We start from the raw sequence: 23,996 nt of genomic DNA, 5'->3' as shown, positions 1-23,996 counted from the left end.
AAAAATTTCAGAAAATTAGAAAAATAGAATGGAGCGATGTGAGAGGCGCCACCTACACGCCCCTCGCTTCTCCTTTATATAAGTATATTGATGTCTCGACGTGCCTAATCCTTGCTAGTATTTTATTCGAGTTATATTCTAAAGTATTTGAATATATTTTACGAGCTCGAATTTTTTAATTATTATTATATATATTATATATTATTTATATTATCAGTATATTGTTCAAATTATACTCCCAAAATAAAATATATTTTCATAATAATTAAATATATATTATCGCATTGGGGTAGAGATTTAAACTACTCAATTGGTAAGAGGCGTAAATTTAATTCGTTTTCATTTATTATTATTACATATATTATTTATATTATCATTATCAATATAATTATTTTTATTAAATTGGTGTGAACTCAAAAAATTGATTATTATATATATTATATATATTATTTATATTATCATTAACAATTTAAATTATTTTTATTAAATTGGCGTGAACTCAAATCAAATTTATCAATTTTAAAATGTTATCTGAATAACTCGTATGAACCTCCGGAATCCGAGTAGGATATATTTGTCAAATGGAATTTCTACTTTGAAAATCATTTGGTCAAGTTTCATATCTTTGTTCTTGATTGTGAAATTGTTTTACAAGTAAATTCAGACAAATAACAGTCTGCGTTCTATATGAAAATACTATTTTCATGAGCGTAATAAAAATAGACGCGTTATGACAAATGTTGTTGTGGGTGTTTGGCAACCCATTTTAAGCCGAACTTATCGGCTTTTAAGTTAGAAGCAGTTATTCGTACCGTTTGTGTAAAAAGTCGAGAAGGACTTATAAAAAGCTAGGAATGCTAGTTTTTGCTTTAGGACTTCCACTTATTTCCCAAACACTTTAATCACTTATAAGTCTTAGTTTCTAACTTCTACTCCACTTATTTATTTTAAGCAATAAGCACTTATTTTAAGCTCAGCCAAAGGACCCCGTTGTCTATCAGAAAATGGAAAGCGGAGCAACAAACTCAGTCGCATGCTGCGGAATCCATGTCATGCTTATGCTTGCACTATGTACATATATCAAACTGCCTTCACGCCATAAGTGTAGCCTTTCCTCTTATTCATCGCCTTTCACTTTTGTCAAGCCGTTTTATCCAACTGACTCGTGATCATTAAAGTTTTCTTCAGCTCACTCGCTAACTTGTGTTTTCTTCGATCTATATCCGCTTTCATTTCTTATGAAAATACAAGCAGTTGGCCCTATTTCAAATTTAGTGTTACATGTTTCAATGACGAAATTTCATTTCTAAACCAATTTTTCTCTCAAAGAAAGAACTTGTCTATAACACTTTATTTCACAAGTTCTGCCGATATAACGAGGGTCGAGCTTGGTTCATGAGTCATGACCTTGAACTCCTTGAGTTTCTTGAGCCAACACGAGACATAACAAGATCACAGAGCACTTGAATTTCTTGAGCAGCACCACGAGTTCATGGCCTTAAACCACATGAGTTTATGGGGTCAACGCGACAATGTTTGATAGAACATTGTGGTGTTATATATTAAACATTCTATTCGAAAATTAAACATTCCTTTTTCCAAGATGAAAGACGGGCATTTCTTGGTATTAGCAGCACTTGAAATGATATATGACGTTTAACTCTATTACTAACCATAGTTAAAAATCAGGATATGCTGTCACAGACCACAACCATATGACTATATGAGCAATGATGAACTAGCCACTAGGGAGGTGTTATTCAGCATCTATTACTGCCAACATTTTCCTTAGTCCAAGAGTTTAAACCAACACATCGCAACAAACAGCTTACATCCTTCTTGCAGAAACAGAGAATAACAAAACTGAACCCCATTACCCGTGTTACAGATTTTTCAATTTTAAAAATTAAATGAATAACTCATATGGACCTCCGGAATCCAAGTACGATATATTTGTCAAATCGAATTTCAACTTTAAAAATCATTTGGTCAAGTTTCATATACTTGTTCTTGATTGTGAGATTGTTTTACAAGTAAATAATTCAGACAAATAATAGTATGCGTTATGATAGCTCTATATAAAAATACTATTTTCATGAGCCTAATAAAAATAGATGTGTTGTGACAAATGTTGTTGTCTATCAGAAAATGGAAAGCGGAGCAAGAAACAAAGCCACAAACTCAGTCGCCATGTCATGCTTATGCTTGCACTATGTACATATATCAAACTGCCTTCACGCCATAAGTGTAGCCTTTCCTCTTATTCATCGCCTTTCACTTTTGTCAAGCCGTTTTATCCAACTGACTCGTAATCATTAAAGTTTTCTTCAGCTCACTCGCTAACTAGTGTTTTCTTCGATCTATATCCGCTTTCATTTCTTATGAAAATACAAGCAGTTGGCCCTATTTCAAATTTAGTGTTACATGTTTCAATGACGAAATTTTATTTCTAACCCAATTTTTTTCCCAAAGAAAAAAACTTATCTATAACACTTTATTTCACAAGTTTTGCCGTAAATTATCATGACCAAAAATATAACGAGTAGGGGTGATCAGAAAACCGCCCAAACCGCGTAAACCGCCCGCACCGCACCAAACCGCACCACAAAACGCGGTTTTTAATCTTTGCGGTGCGGTTGCGGTTTGGATTTTTCACAAACCGCGTGGTGCGGTGTGGGTTGCGGTTTTAGTGTTTTTGAATGTGGTTCAAACCGCACCGCAATATTAATATATATCATAAAAATAATATTTGTATTTATATTCTTATATATTTATATATATATTATAATTAATATTACTCTCAGCTCATTAAAACTTAACTATCAGCAATCCAGCAGTCAAGCACGCAGTAGCCCAGAAGCCCAAAGTTCTATTAAGTAAAACTGAAAATCATACTCATCTTTGTTTAAGACTTTAATTAGTGTGATGTGCTGTTTAAGACTCCAAATTTGTCTCCGAATGATTTATTCAATTTAAGTATTATTAATCATCTCCTCTGTTAAGTTTTTGCAATGTTCCAGATTTGAAATTTATGTTCATATTTAGAGATATTTAGTTAGCTTTATCGTATGTGGAAACCGTAGTGAACCGCACCACACCGCACCGCATTTTCGTGGTGTGGTTTATGTGGTTTTAAAATTTCGTGGTGTGGTTGCGGTTTGAGATTTTGACAAAACCGCATGTGCGGTTTGGTTTGCGGAAAAAACCGCACCGCCCGCACCGCGATCACCCCTAATAACGAGGGTCGAGCTCAGTTCATGACCTTGAACTCCTTGAATTTCTTGAGCCAACACCTTGAACTCTTTGAGTTTCTTGAGCCAACACGAGACATAACAAGATCACAAACCACTTGAATTTTTTGAGCAGCACCACGAGTTCATGACCTTAAACCACATGAGTTTCTGGGGTCAACACGACAATGTTTGACAGAACATTGTGGTGTTTAATAGAGTATTAAACATTCTATTCGAAAATTAAACGTTCCTTTTTCCAAGATGAGACGGGCATTTCTTGGTATTAGCAGCACTTGAAATGATATATGACGTTTTAACTCAGGATATGCTGTCACAGACCACAACTATATGAGCAATAATGAACTAGGGATGTGTTACTCAGCATCTATTACTGCCAACATTTTCCTTAGTCCAAGAGTTTAAACCAACACATCACAACAAACAGCTTACAGCCTTACATGATTAACATCCTTCTTGCAGAAACAGAGAATAACAAAACTGAACCCCATTACCCGTGTTACAAATTCGTTTTTAGAAACTATGGGTTCAGCATTTGGTTTCAGTTCTTTTTACAAACACAATCTTACAACATCGGCACCTTGCCACTTCATTAACACAGGATGCTGCAACCATCACCCTACATGCATCGAGTGAAGAAGGTCTGACCCACATACCCACCAGACATTGCCCTTCTCACATTATTTTCAAACAACTTGGGGTTATCCCTCAGCACTGCTGCTGCATCATGGTTCAAGGGGTCCTCGTGATTTGGTTCCTGCATAAACAACATGCTCAATTATAGACAAAGTACAGTAACATGCAACCCATCAAATCAAGATGACAAATATCTACCGTGAATAGATGGTATAAGCCATAAATGACGGTGTTGATGTTGAGAACAGGCTTCCAGTCTTCCCGAAGGATGTTGAGGCATATGTTCCCTTCCAAATCAATGTTTGGATGATAGATCTACACAAACTTAATTACATTAGAAATAAAACAATAAACGATTATATAAAGATCATATAGATACCTGAGCGACGTGCATAATAAGTTAATGTTTTCTTTACCTTGGTCTTGCATTTAACTTTTGGAGCTTCATGAGGATAGATGGGAGATATTTGAAATGAGAATGTGAATATGCCACCCCTGAAAACAGGAATCAAATAAGATCTAAATGAAATTAAATACAAAAATATAGATATGAAACAATCACTAGTGCCCAAATTTCTAGAAAGATATCGGACTGAATGTTATCTTCAATCCCTTTCAAGTAACAGAGCGACTAATGATACTTACTTAAAAATACCTACGAGTAATATCCTTCATCAGGTCGAATTGTAACTTCAAAGTTCATCAAATCATCCTTGCCATTGGGAAATGCCATGCTACATGTCTTCGGAAGGTTAAGTTCACTTATATCTACACGAGGAAAAAAAAACATACGGAGCATTTAAATTAGATTATATCAAAAAACAAATGAAGCAAGATAATCTTGTAAACAAGCACTACTACACATGTTCTGAGGGAGATATCATTTCCTAAATTAGCATCAACTGATGTTTCATATTTTAACAGATGTTTATGCAATGTTAGTAAAATTATAACCACCTAAATAATATTGTGTCATGACGTAAAAATCATCAATTGAAAGTGGCTTCCTTTGTGGAACAAAAAAAAATATAACTACTTTAGCTTTGAATGGATTATAACGTTTATAAATACACAGAGACAATTGGCACCCAAAACCAATTTTAGATTCTGATCTAAAGTTGGTCTGCTATATTTAAATTGATAAAATTTGTCCGAAGAGGAGAAAACACTTTTTATGATACTATGATACCCTATCTTACTATAACAGCTTTATACAGAATGCAAAAAATGACATTCGTTCTCCCAATACCCACAATTCAGTAGACATTCTCCCTTATCAACCACAGAAATTTTTAGACCGCTAGAGTACTTTACATGTTTGGTTATGATGTTCAAGAAAGGTCAACCTAGTCTAGGTCATGATATCTCTGAATCAAAGAGCTCAACAAATAAAAGCATACTCTTTTTACAACAGTAAAAATATCTTTTGATCCGCATGATTCTCTATAGTCTGTACAACTCACAGCAGCCAAACACCAGAACAGAATATAAAGAACACAACTTTACTCTCATTCAAAAAATGAAAAAAATAATAATAATAATAAATATTTCTTCACCATTCAAGCATTCACAAATGGGACAGATCATGCCTTTAAACTAGAATGAATTCTAATCTTTGATAAATTTGTTATCCTTCAATTGTTTTTGAATGGGTCCATTCCACTATTTAATTTTCACAATGTGATAGACAAATCACATCTAATAACTTATAATCAGATCTTGGTAACTAACTTTTTGCAACTTGACAACTTAAAACAGAACTTTCAAGTACTTGCATATTTGATCCGTGCAGTAACATTATTTTGTATCAATTCACTTTCTATTGGTAGTTTCTTCAGCATTATTATTGTGAGACGTTCAAGTTGACTCTGTCCTTGATTTAACTCCTTAAAGCTTAAGGTCAAATGATCAATTCTCAAAAAAAAGAAAAAATTTATCTTGACATACCAATTGTAAAAATCAATACCTTTATGAAGTCGTAGTTCTCCCGCACTTTGCTTCTTAACTGGAGGCTTCCCATTAGAATTCTCAGCAGCTTCTCTCTGCTTCTCCTTCACTTTGAACAATCTGATCATTGTTTCTGCATTCACGAGAAACAATAAAAGGCATGCATAAGAAACTATAAAATGAATAGCGAGTAGAAGGCATGCAGTAACAATTTGGCATTCAAGTGTATATAATTTGGCAACATCCCAGTTTGTGTTTTCATGTGTATATAATTAATAATATATTTTCATGTTCCACTCTCAAATCTCCATATAGATTCCATACAAATAAAAGGTATAATCCAGTATGTTCAGTATTATTTTGTTCAAGGAGGTTTAGATCAGCATAACTAGATTCAAGTTTGCTATATTCCACTTGACATTTGGAAATGCCATATATCTTGGTTAGAACACATAAAAGTTTGCATTTAATTTGGCACGACGAAGGTTATCACTGGAAATATGATAACAGGGACCAAGTAATGGACCGTTCTGTTCCCATGTATCTCTCTTTAGTCATATCAACTAAAGTGTATCTCTATATTTTCCGATAAAAAGATAAAGATGACTACAGGTATATAATCATAAGTGGAGGAAGGGTGGGGACATTAGAGCAATACAAGGTGAAGATGGTTGCCAATGTAGATCAAAGATTGGACACAAAATGGAGGTGAATATTCGATCCAAGGCTGCAATGATCTATTTCATGAGTGGTACGCAGTAAGAGAACATATAATGTTCACATAATGAATTCTTTCCGTTTAAAACATGAATAAAGTTTTAATATCTCTTGATACATTTTTGACAAAGTTTTTATGAAAAAGTACTTGATAAAGGTTCTAAATTGCAGTTCACATTCGATGAACCTTTACATTACCAAATAACACTGCCATGATAGAGTATTTCAATAGCACTAACGAAACTGTTTCCAAATTTCTAAGGCATCAACCATCTCAGACAAGTTTAAACATCTTAGTTTTGAACTAAAACATTATAAGAGAAATGCCCTTTCATAACGACCACTAAGGTCTTGGGGGGGGGGGGGGGGGGGGGGGGGGTTCCAGGGGTTGCCCTGGCCCCTCCTGGGTTGGGATTTTTTTTTTGCCCTAAATAGTATTAGGAAAATACTTCATGCACAAAATTAGATACAAAATCTTTCATAATTATATATATTAAGTTTTGATTGGAATGAGTACCCTCTATATGCATTAATAGCACCAGTTAAAACATCCCACTATAATTACCATGTCATTTTGTACAAAATTTTGTAAATGTAGCATTACTCATCGTACTATATTGTTTATATATATTTAATTTATAAAAAAAAATTATATTCATTTGTTATAAATTATAATAATATAAGATGCCCAGACCAGCAGACATTACTAGTTTGGATATCGGATCGTTTTACTCTCTCTGTTCTATTAGTGAGTCTCCCTGCTTGCAACTTGTGTAGCTATATTTCTCTTCAATCTCCATCCTCGACGGCTTTGTAATTAAATGATTAAATTTTATCAATAAAAAGTCAGAACAATGGAAGGTCAGGACTCAGGAGTCAGGACAGGGATTAAGCTTCCTCATAAAAATCTATAAGAAATGGACTTTTATTGCTCATGCTGGTATAAAATTCGATATATTATATTTTTGAGCTTAACTAGTATATATATTTCGGCCCCCTCTAAAAAATCTTCCTGGCTCGGTCACTGGACACGAGTATGTGACACTGCCTTCTCCTAGGTAAGTCAACTTAACTTTTATCTCAGAATTGATATGAGAAACAACTTCAAAAGGGAAACATACACGAACACGCCAAGAAACCTGCTCTCAGCTCGTCCAGAGCTATGCTATCGTAGATACTAGATAGAATCAAGTAGGAAGATTAAGATATTTATCACACTATTTTAGGCCACAATATATTAAACACAACACACAGATACACAAATCTCGTTCAAGAACTCAACTGAAGCAATTATTCTTCCGTAGATCAACTCGAATCTCAGTTTACTGAGAAGGGTTCTTAATCCGTCATTTAAAGTTGCAACAAACACAACGATATGCATATATCAAAGACACACAAAATCTCAGAAAAATTATAACCCAGATATCAAAAATAGCAAGTAAAAACAGTGAATCATATAATCAGAAGGAAATTAACAAGTCAGATCCAAGAATTAACCAACGCCCAATTAAACCCACATACAATAACAAGCAATCAAGCATCCATATGACAGACATAGATAGTTTGAGCAGAGTATTAAGAAAGAAGAGAAACCTGTTTGATCAAATGTCTAAAAGAAAGAAAGGAATGGGTGGATATACAGATTAACAAAAGAATGTACTCTTTCTCCTCTAATAATGAGGAGGAAAGGGAATATGAATATATCTATCTGTGTGGAAAGAACGCTGAAATTGAGTCATTCTGCGTTTTAATTATTTTGGTACCTCAGCATGCATAGTTGCATCCCATTTGTTTTCTTCAGAAAAGTTCTAAGTATTTATTTTCTCCTTCTATTTTAAAATATTAATTATTTAAATTTTTAACATATATTTTTAAATTTATTTTTAATAAAAAAATATCATCACTACTATAAATTTAAAAAAATTATAAAAATAGTGATTTTAGAAATACAACTAAAAAATTTAAAAACATATGCCAGAATATCGAACTGATATTTCAAAATGAAGGTAGTATTTTCTTATTAGTTGACCTTTCTAATTTTATTTTGTTTTATTTTATATCTTTGAGACAATTTTCAGTTAAAACTAATTTCGTCAAATAAAAGGATATTTTTATATGATTTTATAATAGAGAAGTGAGAACAAAAAAAAATAATTTTCATATATAATATATATAATCTCATCATAACCCTTAATAAAATAATTTATAAAATATTGTACGTAAATATTTCAATTTTTTAGTTACTAGTTACTACTCATCAATAATAGAATGAAGTTTAGTACTTATCCTTATTCTTTGCGGTGTTAGTTAATTAGCAAAACCAGGCTTGATAATTTCGGTGTCAATTCTTTTTAAAAAAATTAAACTATTAAATTAGAATATAAGTAATTATATTTTTAGCAGAATACAAAAGAAATGAGAAAGTGATGAGAATTATATTAATTAAAAGTTTTGTAACTTAAAGAAATGAATAAAACGTTCAAAAAAAAAAGAAGAAAACTTTAAAGAATCTGCAACTATTATAGCATGTTGAAAATAATGTGCGTGGACAAAGTCAGAGATGAGTCGGAATTAGGTAGAAGGAATTGGGCAAGTTCATCAAATTTAGGCAGACACTATAGATACGCACCGGGCTGGGAGATTTTGGTTTCAAGATAGGGACCAATTATTGTGGAGCTCTGGGAATGAGTGCACACCGGACCAGGGCGAAGCATGCGGTCGTCATCGTATTCTGTTATTACAAATTCTTGACAGTTTTGTGAATACAAACTTCACACAAATGTTTTATACCAGTTTGCTCAGATTAATCGTTCATCAAACCGAATTATATAAACCGATTCAAATCATAAAATAAATAAATATATTACTCCCCCGGTCCCACAATACAGGTCGTAAATAATACAATCAATATTAAAAAAAAGTATTTAAAAGACAGAATGTCAACAATTTTGAAAAGGCAATACACAGAAGTGTTGAGAAGAATGTACAAACCATCCAAACGCCCGGTGTCAAACAAAACCTTTACACAGCCATGAAAGAAACTGAATACACATTTGATACAAAAGCAAAAATCAACAAGAACTAATACTAAACTTGAAATTCAACATAATGCACACGGATAGATCAGGAACAAAATCTTAGAATACACTCTTTTCCAGTTTTCAAATTTCACGGATGGTTCTGTAATTTTAAAATGATATAACTGTAAGAATTTTTGACATGTCCTTGCTAATTGACGAGCTGTGAACAGCATATGTCGAAGTTCCCTCTAACTACTAATTTTCCCTATAAGCAATGTAATCAGCCAATGCAAGTAGAGGAGCTGCCTTGGCCTCATCAAACCCCAGAAGCTGATCCTTAGCTTCTCTGTTCAACTTTTGAGCAAACTCTCTGGATTTCTCCAACCCCATGAGCTTGGGATACGTTGATTTATCCACCATCAAATCCTTCCCCGCCGTTTTCCCCAGTTGTTGAGACGACTTGGTCACATCAAGAATATCATCCACCACTTGAAACAACAGTCCCACACACCTCGCAAACTTTCTCAGTTTCTCCACTTCCTCTTCCTCCCCACCCCCCAAAATGGCTCCCAGAACCACCGATGCCTCCAGCAATGCCGCCGTCTTATGAATGTGTATGAATTCAAGCTGATCCAATCCGACCGATGAATCGCCGGTTAATAAGATATCCACGACTTGGCCAGCGACGAGCCCTTGTGTCCCAATAGCCTTGGCCAGCTCCCCAACGGCTTGTATGATTCTGCGGGGACTCACCCCCTTGGTCGAGGTGGCTATGTGGTAGAATGCGAAGGCTAGTAACGAATCTCCGGCGAGGACCGCCACGTCCTCGCCGTAGACCTTGTGGTTCGTGGGCTTTCCGCGCCGGAGATCGTCGTTATCCATACAAGGCAAGTCATCGTGTATTAGAGACATGGTGTGTATCATTTCGACGGCGCAAGCAGCAGGCATGGCGAACGACTCGCGCCCGCCGACGAGCTCGCAGGCGGCGATGCATAACATTGGCCGGACACGCTTGCCGCCGGCGAGGAGTGAGTACCGCATCGCCTCGTGTATCATCGGTGGCTCTTGCACCAAAACGGCGTCGTTGAGGGCAGTATTAACCGATACAGCTTTCTCGATCATGTAAGATTTGAAATTAAACGACCCCGTTTGGGTCTGGGTCTGTTGGGTTTGTTGATTAGCGAGAACAGAGGAGATGGGTCGGGCTGATTTGAGATTGGGGCAAGTGGGTCTGAGTTGTTTGTAAAAGGTTGTAATGAAAGAGTTGGAGTGAGTGGAGATAGAGGTGGTTTGAAGCCATGGATTGAAGACGTTCAAAGACTTCATGTCGGAGGAGGTGTAATACCTAGGAAAATGTCGGAAGAGGGGTTAATGTAAGAGTGTGAGATGAGAATGTAGGGATGAGAAATGGACACTTAGATGGTGGGACGGTGGCATGACGAAGATAGGATTTTGGATGGAGATCTACATCATCATCACCACTTGTGTTGTATTTCCCATCTTTTCTTTTCTCTGGAAATCCTTTGTATTTCCGTACCCTTTTTTCCCTTCAATACTCCCTCCATCCCAAATTAGATGGTCCTGTTGATTTTGGGCACATAATTTAAGGTTCATTGACCGCATAGATACATGACTTATTTTTGAAAAAAAAATTTTGCAAATAAAAATTAAAATATGAAATTTTCATTTATAAAAGAAAAAATAAAAAAATAAATTCCGGAAGTAGACGGTCAATGCACCTAAAGTTACGTGCCCAAAGTCAACGGGACATCTAATTTGGGATGGAGGTAGTAGTTTTTATGCCGAGTCACGAGTGCATGTGTAATCGGAAAATTTGAATCATTATTTTACGTATTTTATAAATAGTAACAAAAGTAAAAATTAAAATTGATTGATTGAGTTATTTATTAAAAATTATTTGGATGATCGGATATTCATCAGAGATAATTTGACTTATAAAAAAACAGATATAAATCAAAAATCAAATTGCTGAGACACCTTAAAATTAATCAACCCAAGAGAGGACATCTAGAGTTCTAGACATATGTTTTAAAATTTATTAAGAGGATTATTCATTCAATATATACTAATATAATAAACAGCATGTTTGGTTAAGTTTATGACTTACAACTGAACGTGATTTATATGATAGCTGAGAGTTTATAATATCATTCTGGATATAATTTTTATGATAATAAAAATAAAAGCGATTAATGCGTCACTTATGAGTTATGGCTTATGGATATATTTTATCAAAAGAAAAGTTCAAAAAAATTAAATCACATAAAAAAGTACCCAAAACTAACTTGCGGCTCTAAAGTAATTTTTAACTTATTCTTGACTTTAAACCAATTTTTAACTTGTCACGCAAACACAAACAAATTTTTTCAGTTTAAAATTAGAAATAACTTGAAGAGTGGATTTTATTTTGTAGAACTTGCTTTTCACACACCTGTATGTACTTACTTTTCTAGATACTTTGAGGGTTGAAAGGTACGTTTTTAAATTTCGAGGCCGCATCGGAACTTCCACCCAAACTTTAAGGGCGAAAAGATCTTTAGCGCAAAATAATATGTAGAAGTATGTTTTTTTTGCACCTCAAAATACATGCACAAAGTTAAAGCGACTATTATTTTGGAATGAAGGGAGTATAATTTGATTGACAATTTCCCTGTACTGGCATGAAATGGTAGGTACGACGAACATTACCAGAAAAGAGTTTTGGTGACTTTTACATAAAGTTGAATGATTTAACAAAGATATTGCTAAAAATTTAATGCCCGAATGTTAGTTCCGAGCTTAACATACAGGATGTCCTTCAAGTCTCTTAATCCGCTAAGTTCATCTAAAAGTAATGATTTTTAGCATGAAAATTGGAATTAATGTGGACTTTATGAGTTTCACTATTTTAAACTAAAAAACGCTGAATGCAAATTAATTTACACCTTTCCAAAAAATAAAATTTATTAAGCAATTGAAATGATTTCGTCAGCAAGCTGGAGGTTGATTACGTAAAAGAAAGAAAGATATGTAGACACGTTTCTTGCAAAGTAAATAATCTGCGAGTCGAATGCCAAATCCTTACAGCTATAGTCCATTTATTTATACTTGCGTAACTCAGCCACTGAATGAGTGCCACGTCAGCTCGTAACATGTTTGGTCCACAACTATAAATACCCACACTCTCACTTTGTTTACTTGGCTAAGTAAGTGAAGCTAGAGAGTAGAGAGAGAAAGGAAAGTGCAGCAGCCGGCCATTTGCTCTCTCTGTGTTCTTCAAGGTCTTTAACCTTGACCCACTTATTTGTTTATATCCATTTCTCATTTCATGTTGTAATGTGATTTTTTGTTTTTAGGGTAACCCTGCCCTTTTAATATTTATAAAATTCTTGGTCATCTTTATTCTTGAATTGCTGTTATATTCCCCTTTATATTGATTTCTTGATTCTTGATGGAATATCCCTGTTGCACTTTCTCTTTTATACCACTGTCACATGTATGATACTACTCTGATGATGAAATATTGGAATATGATTCTTACAGTGTGCCTCCTTTTTAAAATTTTGTTTTTCCAAGTTGAGATTTTGTGTAAGCTTGCCTTGGAATATTTTTAAATTTGTTCATTCTGTTGAAATTCGCTATGAGCGGATTCCGGGGAAGGTCGAAAGTAGATGATGGCGTTTTAGGATGCCAGTCAATTGCTCGTGTGGGTTTAATTACGTCACTTGGATGGGATTATGCATTTATGCTTGTTCTTTAATGTACCTTACATCTTTATATCTCCAAGTAAATAGTTTGTGTTGTCATATTTATAATTCTAAATTGCTTCCATAAATGTTTGATTGTGGTGGATGAGGGCATTCCTGGCATTTGGTTTTATGAAGCATATATTAGGTGGTCTCCTGTATCTGCCGATAGGGACACCAGTTGCTGTCTTTTGTTGCTGAATAATATGGCTGTTTATATACATAGTGTAGGTATCATACTACTGGAGATACTAATTTATTGAAGTGTTAATGATTTATGAACTTCAGGTAGTCTTGTTTGTTATGTCTAATTATAGTCACGAAACTACTTAAATCGATCTCTTTTATTTTCCTTTTTTACTTCTTGGTAGTTGGTACTTTATGTGTGTCTTGTTTCATTTTTAGGGTGGAGAGGTTAATATGATAGAATGTTCAATACTTATTTTGATTTCTAATAGATCTTGAATTCATCTTATATAGAACTCCATAGTTATTCCATGTTTCTCTGCCTTTAAATTATCCGTTTCTAAATGTAAGTGCGTTGTTAAGTTGAATATGATGTACATATGCTTACTTTGAGATGTTAGGGACCGATATCACTCTAAATCAACACAGGAGAGACTTTTGTTCACTGTCTTATTTTTGCAACATCAACGTTGTGCTGCAATGTCTCCACCAAATCCTCCAGTTCCTTTTAGTTCATGGACTGATGAGATGATAACCCTGTCATTAGAAGACTACAATCAAGGAAAACCTCCCCCTCAATATTTGCTTTCAGATTTGAATCCATACAGCTACCTGCCATCAAATTTACCCGGTAAGTACTATCAGGGGAAAGTTGTTTTATACATTTGTATGATACTACTATTAGCCTTAAACTCCTTTTATATTGATAATTGCAATGAATATATTTCTTCCTTTTAGAAATTTGATTTTAGTAACTATCTCTAGAAGATTGTAGGTAGCAAAAAGGTCAAGTGAGAAATTCTGGTTTTGTTGCTTTAATTTTGTCAGTTTTTTTAAATGCCAACCGGAAACCTACCATGAAATTGTAAAAGCCACTGCTAAAGTTGCATTGCATAATTGCAGATGGTTAGCAGAGTACACATATTAGACAGCATGTGAAGATAGATAATATATTCGTCTCACTTTTTAGCTGCCATTAATTGCCATTTTACCAAAAGCCATATTTCTCAACACTAGTTTCTGTAGTCTTAAACACAGTATTGCATGATCTTGCTCTCCTATGTTCAACTCAATTACTCAACACCTTTAACTCGTACAACACCTCTACATCATCTATTCTTGGAGAGTTCCATTTGCCTAGAAATTGGTTCCACAAAATAAGTCAGATTTCTATAAAGCATTCTAATAGATCAATACCCTTATTCCATTAACAACTAATGATACATGATATGCAAACCTACTACCCGATGGTCATCCTAGTAGTCATCCAACTTGATATACTGTTAAATTAATCTGCAGTTCTACACAGTTTAGGAATCTCACAAGTAATGAGATGTTTAGGCTTGCTATCGCATAAAAAAGTGTTACAAGGTGTTTGGTTTATGCAGACGGGATTGGATACTTATTGAGCTCGGAGGTGAAGAAAGATACACAACTTGGATCCTGGAAAGAAAATGGAGAACCATGTGAGATATTCACAAACTCTGTTTTGACTGGCTGGAGAACTACCTATGAATTTTTTGAAGGTCAATCCCCTAATGAAAAGAAAACTAATTGGGTGATGCAAGAGTACAAAATAACACACAAGGGGCCGGGTGATGGAAGCAAATCAAAGGTATACAACCAACCTGGAATGTTACTTTTTAATCCTGTGCTTTTGTTTTAATCTTTATGTTGCTGTCTGATTGGTAATTGACGGGAGGATATGCAGGATTATGGGTCTTTATGTAGAATCTTGCAATCTAAAAAAAGTATCCCAGAGGGGATAAACATGATTTCCCTTCCAAAGTCTAATAGTACTGGTGGCCAAGGATCAAAAAATGAAGCTCAGGTAGGTCAATGCATTGTTCACATTTGTGCGGTTGTGGTTGTTACTTGCTCTGATTCCCCTTTTGATTTACTAATTATTGTACCTCATTTTCTTAACATACAATTTTTTTCTGTCATAAATATTGTTTCCTTTGTAGTTCGAAACATGAAACTATTTTTTAAACTTTTTATTGTAGGAAATTGGGGATGTTGAGGCAATATTGTTGACTTCAGCTGAGAGACATAACTGTGCACTGAGAGGTGACTTTCTGGAGTTGGATGATCTTGCTGATCCACAATCACCGTTTTCCACTTCATTCAATTCAAGTTGTCCAACCTTAGCTTCGGAGGAATTGTTTGATTCAGACATGCTGTTACAAGAGCTGGACGACAAAAGAATAGATCGCAAAGAACAATTTAAGTACACTGTCTCTAGTACAGTCAAACCAAATGAGGTGGTTATGCGTCCAGCGATTGTAGGTATGTGTAGATCATTTCCCTCATTATATAAGCTTTTCTTGTATAAGTATTTTTCTTATTATCACCATGCTCTCTCACATCCTCACATAACCAGGTTACTTCAAAGCTTTAAATGGTAATTACAATCTTGTAATAGGCTTTATACAACACATTGCTGACAATCATTTAGACGTCATTAAAAGGAATATTCTCCATATTAGTTATTATACTTGCCTACTTTTACTTTGGAAAGGTAAAAAACTCAAATATTCTGCATGGTTATAAACCAAAAGATAAAGGATTAGGGTTTATAAGGTTCAGTTCTCCATTTTAAAATTGATTACAAACATACAAGTTCCAGAAAAAATTCAGCTTTTTGGTTAATCATAAAACTAGCTCCAAATTCAATTAGATTTAGGCAATGTGGTGTTACTGTAATTAGTTGTGTACCTTTTTTTAATAAATACTCCTTTGCAGAAACAAAAAGGTATTTGACGAAACAACAGCATCCATTAGCTCATTAAGATTACATGGAATGGGACATCTTACACTAGCTATGCCAGTAATGGTTTTGTCTCTCTGTTTTCTCTTAGAATTCATTAAAGTTTCCTTTTGCACTTCTCGTGGAACTGGTCGAAATTAATGTAACTATAAATAATCAGAAAGGTTGATTGCATATCTATTGTAAACATGTTACATTAGTCCTAATTCCATTATATTATCTATGCTGTCATGGGCAAAAGAATATGGCGACTTCTTAATAATTGAAATGAGTTGTAGTTGTTGACATAACATTCCTGTTGTGATTTTGCATAGAAATTTTTTGAACTGATGGAATTCATTGTTTTAGACACTCATATACTATGTTCAGCAGCCCAATGCGGGTTTGCCTTTCACTTCAGTTTGTTGATCAATTGTCTTTGTTTCATTACACATATTATTTTGTCATATTCAAGTTGAAATTCTATTGTGTTTTCAAGACAAGCTTCCCTAGATGTATTCCTGATGCAGTTTGTCTTAATTTGTCTTTTAGGTAAGCTGACAACTGAAGAGCCCATGAAATCCAACTGTTATATTCCTGCCTTGGTTGTTGGAGGAGAAAATGCATCTGCATCTTCTGGTCACCCTGGAGCTGTTTATGAAAAGCGAAAGGAAAAGAAAGGCGTCTCCGGCCAAATAAAGAAGTTGCAGAATTTCTTCTGCTTTGATTTATTCTAATTATCAAGCATCACACATGTAAATATCTCCGTCATCAAACAAGTTTTCAAGCTGTTTCCAATATGTAATTTTAGTGTTTTACATGTAGCAATGAAATATTTGATCTTTGTTGTTTATAAATTAGAGTACACAAATTTTTACCTTTATGCAGTATTTACATGAAGGACAGCAGTATAGAATATAATTACAAATTATGTTCTTGAAGTGGATATAACAATATGTATGTCATCCATAATTATTTACTTTGAACCCTGCATTATACTTTATTTTGTAGAGATTCTTCACTTTTATGAAGCTTCCCAACGCTACAAGCGTTGTCACCTACAATTCCAGGAAAATTTAAATTTTTAACTTCGGAATTAACCTTTGTGATTGATTCTGGATCAGAAGTGTCAATCTGCCAAAAGACTCCACCTGATTCCAAACATATAGTATAAATGTCCTGTAATTATTCAAATCAATCTTTGAGGTGTCTAAAGTTTCATAATAAATTTTAGGCTGCCTTCCGAATCCTTTGTTATCCATCTTGGTCACGCCACCTTTAGAATGCAGTTCAGAAAGATCAGGCTCGGCCATCCAATAACTGATCACTGTTGTAAAAATATAAGGTACCAAGAGGAAATTATCTGAACCTTGTAAACAAGCACAAGTTTGTTAAAGGATTATTTAAGAGCAACTCCATCAATAATGTAAAGACAACTATACATTTTAAATTAAAGCAACAACCCTCTTGTCGAGCAATGCATTGCATCCACCAATCTTAGGTAGAGAAAAGACGGAGGTAACTTAAAGGTCAAATCCCAGTTCACATAATGTACCTACATAACTAGAACTAGACATGGATACTAAACTCTACAAATACGCCTAAACTTGGTAGAACTGTAGCATATACATTGTCACATACTGAATATATACTGTAGAGGGTTGGATAGTTTCAAGTTCCATTAGTATCTGTTAGCGTCAGACAACAAGATAGTCTTCGAGCTCTTGGTTGTCATTTGCACACCATCTTCAATCTCTTAGCAGACTGCACAAACCCTGGTATGACCTGCAACTCATCCAATTGCTTCACCAACAACAAATAAAGTGTTTCAAGTCAATACTCAGATAAAGTATATTTATTTTAGCTAATTATAAATGAAACATGTTTCTGGGACAAAATTAATACTAATAATTGCATAAAGTACCATCATCATGAAATGCCTCTGAACTACATCAACCAATTGCTCTTTGGTTGGGTTGGAAATTGCATCCACCTAATATACAAACAGAGTTATTACTATAAGTTTAAAATCAAAGGATAATCAACCACATGAAACTTAAGATGCAATGCCTTTTATTTTACACAACCAACTCACAAGGTTAAAGTGTCGCCAATATCTCCACAAGGCAGTCACTTCAAGCTTGCTGAGATCAATCTTCTGTAGCAGAATGTTTGAATGGCAAGAAGTTATATAACGCATCAACATATGCAACACTCAAGCATACAAATTGTGAACGAAATTGTTTGTACATGAAAATATGAGGATGGATGGAACTTTATTACCTCGGGTCCCTTTGTCATCGATCCCTTGGACTGCAAGTCACAAGAGCGAGATCTACTCATTAACTTATGTGATGATCCAGTTGATTTGTGTGTGCAATGCCTTGACCGCTGAGACTTCTGAGTATCATCAGATGCTGTAAAATTGGCATGCACAAGACCCTCACATTAGTGGGACCAGAAATGATATTAAATGTGCACAATGAAGTATGTTAATCATCTTATCAAAAAAAAGGTATGTTAATCATATAATCATAAAAACAAACAATCTCAGTTGATATAATATGACCTTTGATCCATTTAGTCGCATAAAATTTTGAAGTTCAACATGCCCTTGTTTCAATTTCAGAAGCCAGTTGGACATTCTTTTAAGAGAATTTTTTATTTTGGATGAGATTACAATAATTTCACATCAATAAGACAATAAGCATCTAACTAATAGCTTACAAGTATCGCTATGCATTTGATATTTCGGAAACCAAATATAAGTATATTTTGTTTACCTTCACCATATACTGAAATGACATACTTACAGCCGAACCGACCCTTTTTTGGTTTAAACATGGAAACTCAATCATCCACACTCACCTTTGGTTCTTCGTTTACAGATATCCAAGCTATAGCCCAGGATTAAACACACACAGGTATTTCTCACTGAAATTACCACATACCATAATTTTTGTAGTGAAAAAACCAAAATGTGGCGGTCCAGTTTGCAAAATCGAGAGCACGGAACAATTTGCAAAACCATTAGCAATTTTGTATTTTAATAATATTTTCCAATCACAGAATCTTCAGCCAACTGATAGTGACCACATGTAGCACAGAAATGTGATGAAAAGAATTTGCTCCTTAATTTTTTTATTTTTTATCAGTATTTGCTGTTTAAACTAAACAAAATAATAATGGTAATATTTCACTAGTCTTTAGGCTATAGTAATGGTAGCGACAGAGCAAAAGAGAACAGAGTGCAGTGTACTAACCAAGTTCACCCATATCCGATCCATTCCACTGGACATTTTCAAATTCAATTTCATCATCTTGCTCATCACCAGTAGGACCTTCAATGACACTCAGAGCATTTCTTTGCAGCTTTACCTCTATGCCATTAGTAAGCACCTGTAACATATGAAAGAAGTTATTTATCTCAGTTAGATATCAGCTTAGGGGGATTCTACTCTATATTCTTTTTGTGTGTAAGTTCAATTTCAGTTGTATGGACATACCGTCACAAGTCCAGAAGAAACTATACATCATTATTCATTATACAAGGGTCCCAGGTAAAAAGAAGTATATAAATATAGAGAAAACTCGAATGAAGATTTATAGAATTAAAAATCGTTTTGAACTTGATCCTACAATTTCAAAAAAACAATAAGTACGAAAATATTCATTTGAGACACAAGAATAAAAATTTCCAAGTGACAATCTAACAATATAAAACATTCCTGGCGCTAAAAACCCAAACATATACATAATATTAAAAAAGAACAAATACCTTCCACAGGACAAGTCACAAGATTATAAAAAAATATTACTGCCTTGGCTAAAAAACATCAGAAAATTAATTATTAACAAAGAGCAAGAAAGTATGATACCAACATACAACATATTTACCTAATTGGGACCAAAACATATCAAATGCATGGACCAGAAAGACGAAAAAGTGCACAGTCAAATAGTCAATTAGATAAATGTTAGAAAACTGAAACAAATTCAAAATGGATTCCAAGTTAATTAATATATGTTGAATATCTTATACATTGATTTAAAAAATAATCAGAGTGTCAGACTCGAGTCGGGCAAACACAAGAACATGAGGAAGGAACAAGAAAGCAGCATAACATTCTCCGACATTTTCTCAGGTTTACTGATCATGCCCACAGTTAGCTAATACTAGTACAAATATTACAAAGTAGTAGTAGTACTACAAAACAAAATTATGGCTACATAAATGCCAACTTGGAACTGGAGAGTGGAGACCACTAAGACTGGAATCTATAAATAGATTAATTTATTGCAATGCCCAAAGAGATTGTTGCTTCCCAGGAAAACACTTAAAAATTTAAAAGTTTATTGTTTCAGTTGGCGTAAAAACTAGTTTTAAAATAATGCTGAATATAATAGTATATGGACAAGAAACATGTGAATTCAACCCACATCATAAAAAGTTAGGACTGCCCAAAACCAAACTTATGCCCAGAATGCTTGCATGATATGGTACAGTAATCTAGATGGCTCGCAGCTGTTTAGTCAACCATTCTGTTTGAGTGGAGACATACAATTGATTGTAATGTTTGAAGCCATGATTTGCATCCAGAAATCTTGTTTAAGCTTTTAATATATTTTTTAAAGAGATTTTTTAGGAAACAAATTCTAATCACTCAAACAATTAACAGAACTGGTCAATATCAGCACAGATACTTATCCTAAGTAATAATGTAATGAATCAAAAACAGAACTAGTTTTGATTCTTTTATAAGCAATTAGAATACAAACCAATCATTTACGGAATTGACAAAATTAGAAAACATATATCATCTAGCCATTCGAATTGAAAATTTCCACCACACTGCAATAACACACACACACACCCGCGCGATCCACTAAAACAAAACCCAAATGGCAGCAGGACAGATACTTGGAATGCTCAAAATGCATAATCAAACAGAAAAAGAAAAAGGAAGCAAGTGAGCCGCAAGAAAACACAAATGCCAAAACCCTCTCTCCCAAGGCTCTCACATTATCAAGAAAAGACAAAGACAATAAAAATTAAGACAGAAAAGAAGAATATAGAGAAGATAGAAAGATGATATACCAGCCAATGCCAGCCACCAAGACCAACAGCCTTCTTGACAACCCCATGAAGACCAACAAGAACAGACTTAGTCCTATTATTCCCGGTCACAACCACCTTTGTATGTCTTGGCAACACGGAAAGCTCCTCTTCACTGCTGTCCCCACAGCTCTGCAACTGTGAATACCCAAACGAACTCTCCACTGCTTCAACCATTATTATATAAATATATATCTTTTTCAGTGAATCATCAATTTCTATGCACGAACTGAATCATCGGCTCTCGAGGTGGAAGGATCAGAGAATGGCATGTGTGAAAAGATGGGATCTTGGTGGGGTTAGAGCGAGAAAGCTGTGGGAAAATTTCAAGTTTTTCAGAGGGAGAAAAAACACACTTGTCTCTCTTCTTCTTCTTCTTCTTTTGTTGAGTGAGAAGGAGGATGAGAGAGAGTGTGTTTGTTTAGAGTGATGGTGCGAATCCCGAGGTGATGGAATGGGCAAATGGAAGTTAAACACGTGGGCATGGAAGCTGCCTGTTTCATCCTGCGTTTTTACACCTTTCTTTACGGACCATGACGTATCTACTTGTTCTGTGTGTTTTATTTAGCTATCACCGTTTGCTGTGTGAAAATTCATTTAAACTTTTATATATATATATATATATATATATATATATATATATATATATAATTAATTTTTACATTTAAATTAAATATTGATTTTTAATATATCAAAGAAATTTTTTAATCACATTTATTACATTGATCAAATATAATTGGTTTTGAGTTTATAAATTAAAAATATATGATATAAAATTGAATTTGAATATATAAATGATGATTTATATTAAATTAAAAATGGATAAGTAATTTAAATAATTAGTTATTTTTATAAAATAAATATTTAAATTGAAATGAAAGTAACAACGACGGATCAATTTAAAAGATATGTTTCTTGAATTGGATTATAGTGTGTGTTCACGGCACATACTAACAATCAGTAATGGACTTTTATTGGTTAAATCTCATTTATAATCTTAGCTTGGTGCATATACACACAAATCATAAAAGAGTAAAAATCTCATACCTCATCAAAAAATAATTGTTAGCGTGCACACACTAGAACGAAAGTTAAGATGAATAATCAGTGTTACAGAAATCGGGAATCAGGACTAATCGGTTGAGCTATCGATTCAAAGATTAATCGAAAATCGGGGATTAATCGGAATCGGATTTATTTTAATATTAAAATTTTATTTAATATTTATTTATTATTATATTAGCTATTTAGTAACTAATATATATACTATATTCATAAACTGTATAATTATTCATATTTAAAGTAATATGATATTTTAATTTTAATAATTTATCATATATACTTCGATCAGGAAATATATATAAAGATTAATCTGATTTCAAAAAACAGATTGGTGGTCAACCTTGCAGAGGATTAATCAGGGATTAATCGGTTAAATCGGGGATTTTTAGAACACTGTGAATAAGGATATAACTGCAAATTAAATATCAAAACCGGGCCGGTGAACAAAGAAACAGTTGATCAAAATTGAAAGGACCGACACGTTAATAAAAAAAAATACTAAAAAGTAGAATAAACACAAGCGCGGGAAGAAGAGGAAAAAAGGATTGGAGACAAGACATGGAGGGAACGAAAAGGACGCAAAATTCAGAAAAGGGCCCCGCCTCTAATTAAACATCTGTACCTGCTCCTTTGGCTTTGTCTGACTGACTGACACTATTCTCCCTCCTCTCGGTAAATTGTGTTGACCATACTGAAATATTAATATTTTAATAATTTTTTTTCTGAACAAAATTATAACATAAATATTTTTACTCAGAAACCACCTCAAGATACCTATATAATGGACGAGAGGGAGTATACCGTAGAACGGTGACCCGCTCCAATTGTATATACATACATACTCCTTCCGTCTCCTTTTACATGTCCATTTTGACTTTTGACCAGTCAAATTGACTATATTTTGACTGAACTTTACATGTATCAGATAATTGAGAAAAATAATAAAAATTATACCATTAGAAAGTATATTTAGTCTATTTTAATATGCAACTTTCGGATTTTAAAAATAATAGGTATATAATTTGTAATATTTAGTCAAAAATTGGTTAATTTGACTTTTCGAAACGCCCATGTAAAAGGGGACGGAGGGAGTATTTCAAGACTAAGAGAACGGATCTTAGAGGAGTACAGTGCTGGGAAAGATACAGCAAGTGAGCAAGTTACCCTTGCTTAAATGTTTGAATGTATAGCTTTAGAAGAATCCATATCCTGTGTATCGACTCACCAACCAAAAGCTCTGTGAGCCAGCATCAATTGTTATATTGTACAAACACTTCAATGAAAAGATAATGGTTCTTGGTTCACTGTGACACAAGCAAGCGGTAATAAAAATACGACTACTTTCAATGATAAGTTGGAGTAACTAAATTCAAAAGACGATGACAGCCAGCATGGCTACTACTCCCTCCGTCCCAGCCATTTGTATACAAATGGTTGGGACACGGAGACCAAGAAATTGGGTAAGAAATGAGTAAAGTTACATGAAAAGTGGATATAGTGGTGGGACCAATTTATATTTAATAATAAATTTGAGATAGTGGAGGAAAGTAGTGGGTGTAATAGTGT

At 34.1% G+C, this 23,996-nt stretch overlaps 4 protein-coding genes across 7 annotated transcripts; 1 reads left to right on the top strand and 3 right to left on the bottom strand.

Moving 5' to 3' along the window:
* Positions 1-3,582: 3,582 nt before the first annotated feature.
* Positions 3,583-8,309, bottom strand: LOC108215658 (NEDD8-conjugating enzyme Ubc12). The gene is made up of 6 exons (XM_017388193.2): positions 8,145-8,309; positions 5,854-5,967; positions 4,547-4,655; positions 4,304-4,382; positions 4,086-4,202; positions 3,583-4,008 (listed from the first exon to the last, which is right to left on the bottom strand). Exons 2-6 carry the CDS (start codon positions 5,960-5,962, stop codon positions 3,871-3,873), a joined length of 552 nt encoding a protein of 183 aa, XP_017243682.1. The 5' UTR covers positions 5,963-5,967; positions 8,145-8,309; the 3' UTR covers positions 3,583-3,870.
* Positions 8,310-9,523: 1,214 nt separating this feature from the next.
* On the bottom strand, positions 9,524-11,062 carry LOC108218468 (geranylgeranyl pyrophosphate synthase, chloroplastic). The gene has a single exon (XM_017391415.2). The coding sequence runs from the start codon at positions 10,895-10,897 to the stop codon at positions 9,827-9,829; it is 1,071 nt and encodes a 356-aa protein (XP_017246904.1). The 5' UTR covers positions 10,898-11,062; the 3' UTR covers positions 9,524-9,826.
* A 1,656-nt stretch (positions 11,063-12,718) lies between these two features.
* On the top strand, positions 12,719-17,135 carry LOC108218469 (NAC domain-containing protein 41). 3 transcript variants are annotated; one of them, XM_017391416.2, is made up of 6 exons: positions 12,719-12,852; positions 13,905-14,134; positions 14,892-15,118; positions 15,215-15,334; positions 15,510-15,792; positions 16,805-17,135. In XM_017391416.2, exons 2-6 carry the CDS (start codon positions 13,984-13,986, stop codon positions 16,987-16,989), a joined length of 966 nt encoding a protein of 321 aa, XP_017246905.1. In that variant the 5' UTR covers positions 12,719-12,852; positions 13,905-13,983; the 3' UTR covers positions 16,990-17,135. The 3 variants fall into 3 exon arrangements, with proteins under 3 accessions (XP_017246905.1, XP_017246907.1, XP_017246906.1); XM_017391418.2 differs by having other exon boundaries at positions 12,734-12,852; positions 13,933-14,134; XM_017391417.2 differs by having other exon boundaries at positions 12,772-14,134.
* Positions 17,136-17,679: 544 nt separating this feature from the next.
* Positions 17,680-21,839, bottom strand: LOC108218471 (uncharacterized). 2 transcript variants are annotated; one of them, XM_017391419.2, is made up of 6 exons: positions 21,351-21,839; positions 19,516-19,651; positions 18,536-18,669; positions 18,348-18,410; positions 18,177-18,245; positions 17,680-18,055 (listed from the first exon to the last, which is right to left on the bottom strand). In XM_017391419.2, the coding sequence occupies exons 1-6, from the start codon at positions 21,543-21,545 to the stop codon at positions 17,984-17,986; spliced, it is 669 nt and encodes a 222-aa protein (XP_017246908.1). In that variant the 5' UTR covers positions 21,546-21,839; the 3' UTR covers positions 17,680-17,983. The 2 variants fall into 2 exon arrangements, with proteins under 2 accessions (XP_017246908.1, XP_017246909.1); XM_017391420.2 differs by having other exon boundaries at positions 17,750-18,055; positions 18,348-18,407; positions 21,351-21,686.
* Positions 21,840-23,996: the final 2,157 nt, after the last annotated feature.

Source organism: Daucus carota, chromosome 4 (assembly GCF_001625215.2).
Source record: "Daucus carota subsp. sativus chromosome 4, DH1 v3.0, whole genome shotgun sequence".
Lineage (NCBI taxonomy): Eukaryota > Viridiplantae > Streptophyta > Magnoliopsida > Apiales > Apiaceae > Daucus > Daucus carota.
The sequence above is the reverse complement of the archived record's forward strand: the minus strand, read 5'-3'. Positions and strand labels throughout refer to the sequence as shown.